This window comes from Mesocricetus auratus, unplaced genomic scaffold, assembly GCF_017639785.1.
Source record: "Mesocricetus auratus isolate SY011 unplaced genomic scaffold, BCM_Maur_2.0 Super-Scaffold_100021, whole genome shotgun sequence".
Taxonomy (NCBI): domain Eukaryota; kingdom Metazoa; phylum Chordata; class Mammalia; order Rodentia; family Cricetidae; genus Mesocricetus; species Mesocricetus auratus.
The window spans coordinates 13,698,905-13,715,258 of NW_024429202.1; the positions used below are offsets into that span (position 1 = coordinate 13,698,905).

A 16,354-nucleotide genomic window follows, 5' to 3' on the forward strand; every position below is an offset into this window, starting at 1 on the left:
GCTCTCCTAGAGCTAAAGTTACAGGTGATTGCCATGTGGATGATGCGAATTGAATCCTGGTCCTTTAGAAGAACAGTCAGTTCTCTTAACTGCTGTGCTTTCACTCCAGCCCCGGTGTGTATTCCATCTTATATCATGTCTCTCTTGCTACTTCCTTTCAGTTGCCCTCTTCTAGGAACAAGAGTGGACTCTCCAGCGAAGCAGAGCCATGTGATTAGATCTGACCAATGTGCTTGCAGAAGCCCCCCACACCTCCATCTTGAAATTAGAAGATATGAAGATTTCCCTAGCACTCTCTTTTAGCAAGTACTGAATCACAACCTGCTGAGGTCTAAACCCACCAGGGTTCAAGTGCTACAGACAAACTTTTGTCCTGAGAAGCCACAGAGATTTGGGATTTGTTTGTAATCCACAATGTGTGGCCTCTAATATGGCATTAAAATATCTCTTAACAGAAAAAATCAATGACAGGTGAATGCTCAGAACTCTCAGGGATTGGTTGTTAGGCTCGCTTTATAAACCAATGCTGTTCGATAGAAACAAAAGGTAAAGGACAAACAATATCTACATTTGTTATTATCAATACCTCCAAATATTATCACCATAATCACAAGAGAAATTTTGAAGTATTTTCCATGTTCTTTTATACTAAAATATGGAATTCAAGTATGTATTGTGCATTTATAACACATGATGGTTTCAAGTGATTTTCTTTCAAATTGTCACATTTTCCAACCCAAAACAACAAAAAAAAACACATGGCTAGAGATGAAATTTTTGTATTTTTATCTTGTTGTATTAATAGATGTTACTTGAGCCAGGCAGCAGTGGTACACACCTTTGATCCCAGAACTAGGGAGGCAGAGACGGATGGATCTCTGTGAGTTCAAGGCCAGCCTGGTCTACAGAGTGAGTGCCAAGACAGACAGAGTTGTTGTACAAAGAAATGCTACCTTGGAAAGAGAGGGAAGGAGGGAGGGAGGCAGGGATGGAGGCAGGGATGGAGGGAGGGAGGAAGGGAGGGAGGGAGGGAGGGAGGAAGGGAGGGAGGGAGGGAGGGAGGGAGAGAAAGAAAGAGAGAGGGGTTGTATCCTCTGGAAAATCAGAATGCCCCTCAGTGAGAGTGTTAGTAAGAACTGGACCAGCTGTGCACAGCAGTGTATGCCTTTAATCTTGGCACTTAGGAGTAGGGGCAAGCAAGTATTCTTCTGTGAGTTTGAGGCCAGTTTGGTCTACATGGATAGTCCAGGCTAGCCAGGGATATACAGTGAGGCTTTCTCTTAAAGCTAAAGGGTATAAACTGGACAGTGGTGGAGCACACCTTTAATCCCGCTTTAATCCCAACAGTTGGGAGGCAGAGACAGGCAGATCTCTGTGAGTTCAAGGTCACTCTGGCCTACAAAATGAGTTCCAGGACAGTCGGGCTACACAGAGAAACACTGTCTCCAAAAATACAAGCAAAACATGCAACAGAAAAAAAACAAAAACAAAAACAAAGGGACTATGATTTGGAGTTTCATTGAATGATCTGGGAGATAGGAAGAAAGGATTCACACTGTGCTGAGTGGTCATGGAAAACTGGAGAGATGCTATTGGAGATCTCAAGAACCTTTAAGGAGACAGACAAGGGTGAGAATCAAACTGTAACACCAGCTTCTTCTATCAGCAGGGTAGGAATATGACCAGGAGGAATATGGCTCATCAATATTTGTATTTTGTCTATGTTCAGATGCAAATAGAGTAGAACATTTACAGATAGAATTGGCTGGCCTGATACCAATGTTCTGTAACAGAAGAACACCACAATATAAGAGAGAGTACCAAACAAAGGTGTAGCAATATAGAGGCCTAGTTGATGTCACCAGGCTTGCCCTTTACCATCCTGCTCTCCTGTTGTTACTGTTTTTCTCAAAGATCTTGTGACAGTTTGCTGGTAATGTTGTAACATAATATAGATGAGATGAGCTGACAGAAATTTGTTGTAATTCCAAGGTCAGGATACCTCAGATTTGTTTCTTCAGGTACATCTCTCCTTGGCTTTTCAGGAGCTACCCTCTTATGGTGGCCTGGCATGAGCTTTTTTCTCGTGCCACGTGCCACTTTCATATTTCATGAGGAGAGTAGAACCCACTCCAACTGCCTCCTTTACCTTAACTACCACTTTCAAGGCCCCATATCTAAGTAGTACCACATTGGAAATTAGAGTTCCAGTGAATGAATGAGCCAGCAATTGGCATCAATGCACATTTATATTTAATCTAATATTGGTTCCCTGTTTTTACACAGTATGGAAAAACTCTTCAGTAGAATTGAGGTTTCAATACCAGTGAACAAACTGTTAGTATTTTCAATTTCTATTGTTGCTATCTTCTTTCTTCATAGTATACTGTCTTCATGAAAAAAAAAATGTTGGCATTAGGTATGAAACAGTTCTTCATTAGGTTGAGGCATTTCTTAGGTCTAGGCAATGAATTAGTTCTTCAGAATAGACCTTTGTGGGCTGGGGAGTTGGCTCAGTGGATACACACTTGCCACCAGTGTGAGAATCTGAGTAAAGATCTCTGGAATTCATGTAAAGCTAGACATAGTAACTAATATTTGTAACCTTAGTATTTCTGCTACAGGATAAGAGGTGAAAAAGAAAAATCCCTTACCATGGTATGTACAGTGGAGAACAAGAAAGAGACCTTGTCTCAAAGAGAAAGGTAGAGAGGTAAACACCAACACTTAAAGTTGTACTGTGACTGTCACCGTGGTGCACCTGTGCACACACACTCACACATACACATACATACACAAATTATACATCACAGTTGGGGGAGAGAGGGAGGGAGAGAAGGAAGGAGGGAGGGAAGGAAAGAGGGGGGAAGAGAGGGAAGAGAGAGGGGAGTGAGGGAGGGCTTAAGAAATGGATCAGAAATTAAGAGCACTAGCTGCTCTTCAACAGATCCTGGGGTCAATTCCCAACACTTACATGGCAGCTCATAATAACTCCAAACCCAAAGCATCTGAAAAACCTCACCTGGCCTCCACATGCATCAGTCATGCACATGGGGCACAGACATGCATGCACGTAAAACACCCCTACACAAAATAATAATAAAATAAGTAATTTTTAGAAAGTAATAGAAAAAATATGTTTGAGGGGTTTCTCTGTATCTTTGGTTATCTTGAAACTCACTCTATAGACTAGGCTGGCCATGAACTCACAGAGATCTGCCTGCTTCTGCTTCCCGAGTGCTGGGATTAAAGGTGTGGGACACCACTGTACAGTTGTTGCTGTTGTTGTTGTTGTTTTAAACATTGTCTCATGTAACCCTGGCTAGCCTTGAACTCCTGATCCTCCTGCCTCTAAGTTCCAAGTACAGAGATTATACCACACCCATTCTAAAAAAAAGATTTTGTTGGGGTATAAGACACTTAACTGCCACTTTAAGTGGCATCAAATTGCACCATTCCAACCTAACAGTCTCTGCCTCTATGTTAAATATCCCATAGTTAGAGAATTAATATAAGCTTGCTGTGCTGATATCAGAAAAATGGCAGTAGACTTATCCATCTGTAGAACTATGAGTGGATGCAATGTCCTCCAGAAAAAAATGCTTTAAGGTGATCGTTCATTTTCTGACTTTTGAAAAGCACCAAAGACTGGTCTAACTTGAAGCCCACATCCCAAGCTGGAGCCCACACCTGGCACTTCCTGAATGTCGAGGAACTAGAGGTAAGACAGTCCAGAGACCCAGAATAGAACCAAACACAACTTGCAAGGAAAAAGAAGTCAAAAAGAAGTCAGTGAGATGATTCCTAATGATTTTCTACTATAATCACAGATTGGTGCTTACCCCAGTTGTCATCAGAGGGGCATCATCCAGCAACCAATGGGAGCAGTTGTAGAGACCCACAGCTAAACAATAGGAGGAGCCAGAGGAACCCCCAGAAGAGGGAGAGGAAGGATTGTAAGAGCCAAAGAGGTACAGGACACCATGAGAACACAGCCCACAGAAAGAGAGTCAACTAAGCAGGGCTCATAGGAGCTCACAAAAGTTGAAACTACAAAGATGGACCCTGTATGAGTCTGAACTAGATCCTCTGCATATACCTAGGGTTGTATAGCTTGCTGTTCTGGAGGGACTCCCAACAATGGGAGTGGAGGTGTCTCTGACTCTTTTGCCTGCACTTGAGAGCCTTTTTCTGCTACTAGGATGCCACATCCTGCTGTGATATGACTGTGTCCAGTCTTGTTATATATTCTTAGGCCATGTTCAGTGGATATGACTAGGAGGCCTGATTTTTTTTAAAGAAACAGAGGAGTTGATATGGAGAGAAGGGAGATAAGGTGAGGGACAGGGAGGAATGGAGAGAGGGGAAACTGCTGTTGGGATATAATGTATGAGAGAAGAATAAAAATAAATAAATAAGGAAAGCATAGAGAATCAGAGTGAAATATTTGAAATCTTCATTTCTGAATCTGAGTAATTTCAGAACATCTTGTTTTTCTTCACTCATGAGACAAATGAACATATTCAAAGATCAATAATGTCTACATATCATTATTTTGAAATTTGTTATTAACTGGACCTGAGTTTCATTTAACTTTGCCACCTAAAAGGACATGACAGAGACGCATTTCCAGAATTGCACAATGCCTCCCCTCTGATACTACCAGAGTCCAATAAGTGACAAAAACGCTTTTTCCTCTTTCCCCATTTGTATGTGTCAGGGCAGCACAAGTATGCTTGCTTAGCTTTGTCACCATAGCATTCTTAGCATTCAGATCGGAGCACACCCAGAAAGACTCTTTCCCACCTATTTAACTAGAGAAAGAACCTGTTCTCCCTAAATGCTTGCATATGAATACATGTGAAGTAGGTAGTGTTCAATCATACAAAGAACCTTCCGCTGTATTATTTATCAGAATGTCAGTGTTCATTATAGGTATTTCTAATATACTGTACATATTTAATTCATCACAGTCTACACATGTTGCCAGTAACTTGCAGTAGGGAAAAGTTCCAAAGATAGATTTAGTGTCTAATTTCTCAGAAAAGGAAATCTCAAGAGATGATTTTTTTTTACATGTAGAGGTAAGAAACCTCAATCCTGTACAGTCCATTTTCTGGGCTTCTTAAAGTAGACTTTCCATGGATGGTCCATCTGATCCACGTAGGTGTCTAGGATAAGTTGGATACAAATATTACTGGAATCCCCAGAGTATACTGCCCTCTGCTTTTCTCCCCCAGTAATTTCTTAGAACGGGCTCTATCTCTGAAGACAAGAAGAGAATGATGTGTGGGTGGTTAATAGTGAAAAAGAAACCACATCCAAGGAGGCCAACACAAGGGGAGAGGTAGAAGCAGATTGTTTCTGGGTTTGGAGTTCCAATCACTGTAGAGAACACAAAGAGGCCAACACAAGATGAGAGGCAGAGACAGACTGTTTCTGGGTTTGGAATTCCAATCACTGTAGATAACATTAGCAGACAAGGCACATGGAAGAGCAGTGTTGATCCCTTCAAGCCATATGTAAGAATGCAAAAAGAGGAGGCTGGAGCAATGGCTCAGTGGTTAAGAACACTGGTTGTTCTTCCAAAGGTCCTGAGTTCAACCCCCGGCACCCACATGGCTGCTCACACCTGTCTATAACTCCATGAGCATCTCACACCCTCATACAGACTTACGTATAGGAAAAAAGGCCAATACGCATTTAAAAAGAAGAAGACCTATAGAAAGCTGCCTACTGTAGCTGGGTAGTGGTGGAGCACATCTTTAATCACAGCACTCAGGAGGCAGAGGCAGGCAGAGCTCTGCAAGTTTGAGGTCAGCCTAGTCTGCAAAACCACTTTCAGGATAAGCTCCAAAGATACAGAGAAAACCTGTCTCAAAAAAACAAAAAGAACAAAAAAAGGGAAGGAAGGCAGAAAGGAAGGAAGGAAGTCAAGGTGCTGATTTTAAACTCTTCATACAAAGTCCTCTGATATGTAAATAACTACTGTAGAGACAGGCAGATCACAACTGAGTGTTGTAGAAAGTGGGTTATGAGCAAAAAGTGATGCAAACCAATGATGTCAGCCTACTAGAGAGACTGTATCTATCAGAATGTAGATGAGCCACAGGAACGAAACATACCAAGTGATTAATTGGATGTGGATGGGATGCTGGTCCCTGCCCATAGGAAGCAAGGATTCTGTTGCTAAGCTACATTCCTAACCCCCCAGTTCCCTAATAATGTTAAGGCTCTATACAAATGGGGGGGGGGAAGTCTCATTTGGAATGCTGTCCCCATCCCCACTTAATGTAGTCTGTCAGGCAAGAAGAGAATGATTAAATGGTATGGCTAAAGTCACAAAGCTCATCCACAACAGAATCAGAGAGCACTTCGCCATTTCACTTGCACAAATAGAATTTCTGTCAAGAGAGAGAAATCCATTCCCAGACTGTTTACTTTTCATAAAGACTACAACCAGAACTGACCTCAGAGAAGGGGATAGAGTCAGATATGCCCACCCGAACAGGACATACTTTTAAATAAAATGTTCTACTGGACAAGATATGCAAGAAAATAGAATCTGTGCAGATTTCTGGACAGTATCTTTGTGTATTAAAGGCAGGAGAAAGATAGCAAGAAACAAAGAAATAAGGTAAACATGGATGGGCCGGGAGTTTCAAAACAAAACTATTCAAGGGTAAGTAAAAGACAAACGTGAGGTCTAAACAGCATGCACAGAGCACAGAGATTCGGCAAGATTATATAATGAAGTCAAGAGAGTGGAAAGGCAGACACTAACACAGCCAAGTTGAAGTATAAAAGGGCGATTGCACCAGAGATTAAGATAAATAAAATAATAAGGCATTGTTCCAGTACATAAGGAAGAAAAGGTCAATGGAAAAATAAACAGGGCCTCTGAGAGGCTCTTGGAGTAATTGACAGAAGCAGACAAAGCTCTTTAAGGACAAAAAGAAGTAACTGGAGGCCCTGGCTGCCTCAAAGCTCCCCAAGGCTACTAGAAGGGAGAAGAAGCAAGGACTTACAATCCTCAGCTAGACAGATCCACGGGGGTTTGTTGCAAGGATGTATGTAGCAGGATGGCCAGAGCATGAGGTACTGGTTGACAGAGAAGCGTGTGGTCCCCCCGCCCCATTGTCTCTGAGACAGTGCCCAGGATAGGAGGCAGAAGAGAAAGGGAAATCTTCAGAGATTACTGGAGGGGTTGTCAGGAGCAGAATGGAATCCCAGGAGACAGACCTTGCAGGGTATGTGTGGATGTGGACAATGGAAGGAAAAGAGAAGGAAGGAAGAAAAGGAAGAGGAGAGGAAGAGAGAGCAGACACAAAGAGACAGAGACACAGGAGGGAAGGAGGAAGAGGGGGAAGAACAGAAGGAGGGGGAAGAAGGAAGGGAGAAAAGGAAGGAGGGAGGGGAGATGGGAGGGAGGGAGGGAGGGAGAAATTGAATAGGGAACCAAAGAGAGGCATTTTAAAATATTATGATGAGAATGTTAATTAAGGTGGGAGACAATGAGACAATAATAATTTGCCATAAAAGAAGAGGCACGAGAAGAGTAAGGAGGACTAAGCTCTCCACTCTGAAGATCCTGCTTAGGGCTGAGGTGGATATGGCACAGTAATAACTCTGAAGCAAGCTTGACGGTATGACCTTGTATGTGGATAAAATGTGAAATCCATCTGAGATCCTGCTCGGTACTCCCTAGAGATACAAAGTTCCTACAACTAGCATGTCTCTTCAATAGCTTCCTTAGCAATCTTCCTCCCCCACAACAGCCAACATTCACACATTCAAGACCTAAGTCATCCTCGTGATCCACACTGATCTAATTCGAACACAGGCACACACATATACAAATAGATACACAAACGCACAGACACATACATGGGCACCACATACACAGACACACAGAGACCACACACACACACACACACACACAAACCCACACAAAGGTACACACATAAGTACCCACACACAGGTACACACATAGACACACTGGCACACACATACCACACAATCACACACACAGAGGCACCACATACACAGATACACAGAGATGACACACACACATAGGCACAAATACACAGAGACCTCACACATATAAGTACACACACAAAGACACACACACATTGACCACACACACACATAGGCACACACAGAAACCACACACACATAAGTACACACAAAAAGGCACACACAGGAACTACACACACATAGGCACACACACAGACACACAGAAACCACACACACAAAAGTACATACACAGACACACACACAAGCGCACGCACCCAAAGATACCACACACACATACACACACAGAGAGAGACACATAATACATACAAACACAGAGACACACATACCACATACACACACACACACACACACACACACACACACACACACACACACACACACACACACAGGCAAGCTTTCTACCACACAATGATATTGAGGGTGAGACCTCCCTCAAGACTCCTCTCTGTTGAAGCTTCCTTCTACTTCTAAGTAGTCTCGAGTTTCTCAACAACTGGAAGAGAATTACTTTCATTTTTTGTTGTTGTTGTTTTGGTTTGACTTTTTCCCTTCCATTTTGAAAGTAAAAAAGTTATTTCACATAGAATCAAACTTGGCAACTGGACTGTGGCCTCGGCGAGTCCAGGATCTCCTTCTGCAGCCTTTCCAACGGGAATCCCAATCACTAGGTGCCCCCAGAGGCCACTGTGGGGTTCCAAAGCCTTGCCCTTCCCATGGCGAGAAGCAGGAACTGGAGAGCCCTCCCAGACACCACTGATCACCAGAGATCTAGCTCCTCGTGTAGCCAGAAGCCCTGGAAGTCCTGCGGAAGCCTCAACCTGCTAGTGAACCATCCAGGGTAAAGGACCACACCGGACGACGTCACGTCCAAAAGCTAAAGGTCAGAACCGGTCAGAAAGCCGAGGGCTGGATTTGCCTCAGAATCCACAGGACTTCCCTCGAAAGTCTTCACAATGGCTTGTCCCTTGCTGCAAAAGGAAACGCAAACTGCACTTGGGGAGTTTTCTTATAAACACTTGGAAAGGAATGGAGAAGAAAAATAAGAAAGAAACATTTTAATTTTGGTAAAGTTTAAGTGCGAGGAGGGGATCAATCCCTGGAGATGAAGCCACATAAAATTCAAAGTCCGGGGTAGCCAGAGCGATTATGCAAATGCTATTAGCTCTCACTTTTGGGAACTTGCCTAGCTGAAGGGGTGGAGGGAGGTGGAATGTGGGGGCATGGTTTCCTTAAACACCTCTTTTTTTCTGTTTTTGTTTTCTTTTGTTTTGTTTTGTTTTTCTTACTTACCTATGTTTGTTTTGAGGACAAAACAATATAATACAAAACAATATAATAAAATGCTGGCAACTGGTTTTGCCACGTTATAAGCTCTCAGTAAAATTTGGCAGTTCTGTCAGTTTTTGTTATTCTTTCGACTAGACAAAGGTGATAAAAATTACTGCAACTTCTTTACTTGGGCGGCTAAGAGGCTTGACCTTAGGATCAAATAAACCAATACATTTTTTTTCTTTTCAGGCTACCATAAAACTTTTTAAAGCGTGCTTGGTAAACGGAGGTGATATAGTCAACTATAAGGCTGTCAAACGGATTTCGAAAACCTCTTAAAAGAATGGAGCAGAGTGCAACCTCTTTCTGGAACGCAGGCATTTCTTGGCTCAAATAAGTAAATTTCTCTTGGAAAAAAAAAAAGGCATTGAGCGGAAAGAAGTGGTTTCCTGCCTAAATGAGGGCAACCAGCCGGGAGGCCTGCGGGGCATCGCGCCCTAGGGGACCGCGCCCTGCTGCCTGCGGGTGCGCGCTCAGCACTAGATGGGCAGGCCAGACAGCTCCAGACAGGCACTCAGAGGGATGCCAAGAGCAGAGCGCCCGCCGGTTCTGAGCCCTAGTGCTGGCTAGGCAGCTGTTCCCGAAGAGGCAGAAGTCACTCAGACAAGGGTCTCGGCTCCAACTTTCACTGTTATCAAAGAGAAGACTTCAGAGGAAAGAGCCCTCCTATTTAATTTTCGACTAATACGTTCGCGAGTCTTTTTAATTGCTTGCAAATGCATTTTCTCTGTACGATTATGGAATCCGTGTTGCCTGTCGGCTGTAAGGCTGAGGCGGAATACAGATCCATGTTAGGCTTTTGACAAACAGCTCTCAAGACTGGGGTAGGGTCGGGCAGGAGGGAGAAAAGAAACAGAGAAGGAAAGGGAAATTTAAAAAAAATCAGTGACAGCTCTTAAACCGAAATGACCAGAGTCTGACAGAATGTCAATTTCCCCTATGTATTCTAAACTCATCTCTTCAAAAATGCCCTGCCTTTTCTCCTTTGCAACTGGGAAACATTTTTATGTAAAGTGGCCACTGGGTTGCTGAAGGTGACATGGTGAGATACAGGGAGAGGAAAGAGGAGCAAGGGACCTCTAAAAAGGAGACCCAGAAAGAGAAGCAGACAACTCACTAGAAAGGAGGGGGACAGGGTGGAAGGACCTGAAGAGCCAGAGGTCCATGTAAATGAGTCAAGATATGGGGTCTGTGTAAATGAGTCAAGAATAGAAGACCTTTTAAGTGAGTCAAGAGATAGGAGTCCTGTATCAAGCCAAGAGATAGAGAGGTCCCTCTAAATGAGTCATTTTAAAATGCTTTCAGAATTGTCTGGAGAACTTGCCTCTCTACCTTTCCAGTGGAGGAAAAGTGAATCTACCAGGGGTTTCAGACACTGGGTGGAAAGTCCAACACACTTGTCTGTTCACCCCGGTAAGGAATGCTCTGCTCACTAGCCCCCTGCAGCTGTGTTGATGGAAGAAGGAAATTAGAAGGAAGGCCTCCTTACAAGACCATGGACCAAAAGAGGTTCCAGGTCATTAAAACCCTGTGTGACTCAAAGGGCCCAGAGAGAGTACTTCAAGGAATGTCTTACAGAGCCAAAACTCTGGTTAGAAACCTATTCAGCAAGGTTCCTATGAGCAGACACAGAAAGAGCAAGCCCAAGGAAGGACATTGAGTCTGTCAGATGCTGCTCTGTTCTCTAAAAGTATCATTGATGTATTCCTCTCAAATAAGGCTTTGCAGAGGTGAAGGGCAAGAGGAGAAGTCACGGAGTTCATACAAATACTTCTTGTTAGTAGTTGTGTAACAGACTACTCTACTGCTTTGTGTGATAAGCAGCATCTACCCTTTGGGGTATTCAGTGTTCTATTGTTGCTCTGAACAAGAACAATTTAGAATGGGGGGGCTTCATGACAATGGGAAATGTCTCTTATTTTCAAGTTTATGCTTGGGTTGCGGGGCTGCACGCACCAGTGAGCAGAGCATGCCAATTCCATTCTTAGAAAATGATGCACACAGATACTTGCTTAAGGCATACCATTAATGGATCAATCTTCCCTCTACTTTCCTCTGAAAAAAAGAAGGAAGGGAGAAAGGAAAAATGAAAGAGGGAGGGAGGGCAAATGGAGAAAGAAGGGGATGGACGGGGGAAGAAAAGAAGATGCCTTTGTTAACCCATCGGTAAATGTATCTAAGTGGGAGGGGTAACTCATGTTGGTAAATGTATCTAAGTGGGAGGGGTAACTCATGTTGGTAAATGTATCTAAGTGGGAGGGGTAACTCATGTTGGTAAATGTATCTAAGTGGGAGGGGTGGTAGAAATTACACAACTAGAAGCTAATGCTGTGTCTCAATACTAGACAATATACCTAGTGTAAAGTTTGACTTTGAATTCAAGAAACAAACACACACGATAAATCATATTAAATAACTGCAATCATTACACTACCTAATGTGATACAGGCAGATTGGTGAGAGGAAGCTCCAAGCATGAAAGAAAAAAGGAGGAGGAGGTGGAGGAGGAAGAAATATGTATTGACGTTAGGGATACAGGCTGAGATGGCTGTCTGCTCATTGTTTACTAATCTCAAACTTACAATTTATACAGATCCTTTCAGTGAAAATGCCTGAGAATGGACCCAGACTAAAGCAAACTGCATAGTAGCCACTTAGAAACTCAGGAAAGGGAGCTTCAACTTCCTACACTGTTCTTCCAGCTTGGCATCCTAACCCAGGCAATAAGGATATACAAAAAGGTTTACTTTGACTCCTAGAATGATTTTTGTAGGAAGGTTCCTTCTGTGAGGTAGAACAAGGAACCAGAAGAAGGAAGAAAAGCGTGACTATTAATGGAGACCTCTCCTGCCATGGAGGTGCCCGGTACCAAGGTTTCCTCCTGCTCACATGGGTTATTTTGAGTGGGCACACATTGGCTTGGACTCTGGCTGAGACTGAGATGCACACCACCAGTTTTTCCCTTAGAAGGGGCCCCAGGCAGCCTGTCACCATGAATCCAACATGCTGTGGCCAGTTAATTCAATTACAACACCCCCTGGAGAATGTGTAGCCAATCACTCTCCAAGAAAGGAGCAAAACAGAAAAAGAGGAATTAACTTTGCTGAAAAGCCCAGTCTTTGGGTCAAGCAAGATGTCACTTATTAATTGCTCAAGACTATTAATTGGCTGAGGGGGGACAGGAGGGGGGATGTCTAACAGAAACAAATCTAGAGGCCGCACCTCACACACAGAAGGCATCAAATACACCTGCCTCAGTGAATTTATTTATAAAAGGGGCACACTGAGCAACCCCAGAGCAGATGGGAAGGAATACTGACCGATTCGTACATATGGCACAGATGATTTCCCCAACTAGCCTTTCAAAGCGAAACAGCTTTTTTTGTATTTAAAAGTTGATATAGTTGACCATCTGAAGTTTCCCTTTGCCTAGGATGCTGAGGTAAGAATTGGGACACTGAGGAAAGATGAACGTATTCCAATGAACCTTGTCAGAATAGACTTTGTAACAAAAGAGGTGCAGCTTATCCTTCCTCTTCTACCTCCCTTAAGTGTAGTTAAGCACTTCTCTCTATGACCTATAGTTGCCTCCAAACCCAAGAGTGTTCAGCAACTAACATAGAGAAACCCTTCCTACCCTTTATCTGGGTGCTTAAAAGTCACTCAAGAAAGTGGAATAGGGATTGGGGAAGCAATGGAGAGATACAACTGCCAGCAATTCAGTCATGTTGCGAGGTACTCAGACAGAAGAGTCAGCTAGAAGGCACCCTATGGTAGACTCCAAGCTTCATTACCAAGAGCATCATAAGACTCCTTTCTAAGGTGGGTGGCTGTTGATGACTGTCTCTGGAGGTAGGAATGAATATGTGGTTCCAAAGGACTCCACTGCAAGCTGAGTAGACAGCCATGCCCCCCTGAGCCTCTTGGCTGCCATAGAAGAAAAAAATGTGCATCCTCTCCTTGGACCTAAGCTAAAAGTGGAGGTCCCTTCATTTTGGAGGGGTGAAGAAAGATGGGTTTTTCTTGTCTGACAGGTTCTATCCTTTCCTATTTGAGTACAGGCTACTCATGAAGCTAACATTATGTACCAGAAAACGTGTCTCATGTGATTCACAAGATAGCTAGCAGGTCCTCTATATTCTCCTGGTGGATATGGGGTTCTCAGGTACAAGATTCCTGAGATAATATTATAGAATCAGTCCTCAGATCCCATGAACTACCACATGTGATCATATTATTTAGGCCCATTTTGGGTAAGCTATGAGAGCTAGGCTCAGACATAGCAAACAAATACTCTAGTGCAAGCATTTGGGGGCACAGCCTCTAAGTAGCAACAGTGCTCCTCTTTCCTTTCCTACTTAAAGATTATGTTCTATATTCTTCCTTATCATGTTCATTGACCTCACTTGAAAAGCCTTCTGATGTCATCAGACTACAATGTGGAATTGGAGGGTGGGTAGGTAAGTCCACCTTGACAAGAAGAACAAATATTGGCTGCTGATCCTGCATGGAAGTAAGGCATCTTCGATCTCTATTTCTGACAAAGCATTTCAATTCTTGTCATGTGCCTTTGTCCATTTGTATAGAGCCAAAAGCTCTGAGTGACAGCCCAGTTACCCTGCATGAGCATATCCTAATAAACCCTCCCAAACCCCCCAACCAAAAAAGGAAAGCCACATGTCTGCTTGCCTGCGGCTTGTTATTAAGACACCTTCTCAGATTAAACACTTAAAAGCTAACCAAATGAAATAGCAATTAAGACTGAATTACCCTGTCTATCTCTGAGATGAACCAGTGGGGCCAGCCAGTTTAGGGGTTTGTTTTTCTTCTTCCTCTTCTTCTTCTTCTTCTTCTTCTTCTTCTTCTTCTTCTTCTTCTTCTTCTTCTTCTTCTTCTTCTTCCTCTTCCTCTTCTTTTTCTTTCTTCCTTTCTTTCTTTCTTTTTGCAAAGGCAAGTTTACTGATAAAGCCTCGAAAAGCCTACATATTTTGAGCTTGTAGCCATCACACACACACACACACACACACCCTTCAAAACACTAAATAACTCATTGGAGCAACCTAAATTTTGAATGAAGTAAAACTCCAAAAGCTGTTTGAAATTTGAGAAATCCACCAAGAAAAGGAAATAGGTGTGTGTGGTCTCTCCTTCCAGCACTCTCTTTGTAAAATGTGACTTCTAAGTATTTGGGGGTTATTTGGAGGTAATGGTGTTCAAGTATCTGACTCCACTATTAAACGGTTCACACTCCAAGCATTCAAAAAAAAAAAAAAAAGAAAGGAAGGAAAAGAAAATAAAAGCAAAAAGCACTGTTTATAAGAGGAAGAAGGAAAACACAAAAGAGAAGGAAATAAGCTGGATTGCCAGTGAGAGACATTTACTTAAGTGTGCAATTTCCTCACATGTCTTCTTTCTCTTGAATTTTTCCAGTTGTCTCACTTCATTGCGACAGAAACTTAGGACTGTCCATCATGGCTATTTATCTAAAAAACTGCTGAAAAAAATGTTAGCCACCACCTGGTGTTGTCTTTCTAAAAGGGAGGAAAAAAACCCAAATTCAATGTAAACATGAGAAAAACAGTATTGGTTTTACTTGGAAGAAGGCAGACACCCCAACAGGGCAAGACTGAGTCTAATATCTGTAGGAAAAATCAGTTTTCAGCACCCAGGGAGTGGAACCAATAGGAACAAATGCTCAGTCATGTAAAAGAAAGGTTTAATTAATATATATTTCTGTCAGCAACGTGCACATATTGGGGGTAGATTTCCATCTTCACAATAAAAATGTGTAAATGCTCTCAGCAGAGATGAGTCCCCACCTCAGTCTGTATAGAAAAGCACGATAAAGGTTGCGGAAAATGGATAAAAATGTTGAAAGAAGCTCCAGTTCCTTATTAGGCGAAGATACAATATTTATTCCTTGTCTCATGGGATAATCTCCTCTGCCTATTGTCCTCCCCATTCTCAGTGCTGATGCTTAATTTTCAAAACTTCTATATTACCAAGGGACCTACGACATCAGCCAAAGAAATTCTCAGCAAGTACAAAATCTGTTCCAGGGAGCTGCTTTTGTGCAGAGGGAAAATTTTGTTCCTACAGGTTTTTAAGTGGGTACGAGGCAAGGAGCTATCCGATCCGGGCAAAACCATTACAATTTAGATCTGTATCTACAGAGCTTTTTTTTTTCCTTTAAAAAAATTGGAAAACACAAGAAGTTTTGGATTTTTTTTCCTGATTCTTTTTTTGGAGGGGGAAATTGCATCGTAAGCTTTTGGAGAAACCCAACATGTCAACTACCTTTCCCGGACTAGTCCACGATGCGGAGGTATTATTACTTTTTTTTGTGTGAGCGCGCGCGCGAGTGTGTGAGTGTGTGTGAGTGTGTGGCGGCGGTGGTGGCGGCTGTGGTGGCAGCTTCCCCTGCCTCTAATCTATATTGGACCGTTACGTTTAATTATAATCTGGCTTTCGGGAGAAGTTAAGGAAGGGAAGGGGAGAAAGTTCGTTATGACATCTGTCGCCAGGGAGGGCAACTCTCCACGTTAAGCACCATTTGCGGTAATGAGGGAGAAACATAATCCTAACAATAAGGGGGGGATGAGGAGAAAGCTAGAGACACAGAAAGGATTCTCCGAAAAGCAAAGAAAAGGGACTAATGGGGGGCGGTAGGTGGACCTGGGGGATGGGGAAGAAGGTACTCCTTTTGTAAGGGGATACAGATTCAAGGAATGGGATACAGATGTCTACAGAAGTGAGCAAGTTGAACAATTTGCGGAGACTGGGGTTTTTAACATATATATTTGACACATATATAATTATATATGTGTACGATATTTTTCGAGCAGCCCAGGCTGAACATCTCTGCTTGGTCAGGTGGCGTTTTGGTGCGAGGGTTTGCGAGGTGCATCCTCGCAGTTCTCTGCCTGTGGACTCTCCTGCTCCCCGCAGCCCCCCAGTCACCTGCAAAACTCGAATGCCTAGCTCCAGG

General features: G+C 43.0%; 1 protein-coding gene across 1 annotated transcript in view; it reads left to right on the plus strand.

The window, feature by feature from the left end:
• Window positions 1-15,417: 15,417 nt before the first annotated feature.
• The window catches only part of Tfap2d (transcription factor AP-2 delta), a 52,038-nt gene continuing 51,101 nt past the window's right edge, over window positions 15,418-16,354 (plus strand). The window contains exon 1 of the mRNA XM_005072285.4: window positions 15,418-15,691. Within this exon, the coding sequence (XP_005072342.1) occupies window positions 15,653-15,691 (39 nt within the window). The 5' untranslated portion in view covers window positions 15,418-15,652. The remainder of the gene's footprint in view (window positions 15,692-16,354) is intronic.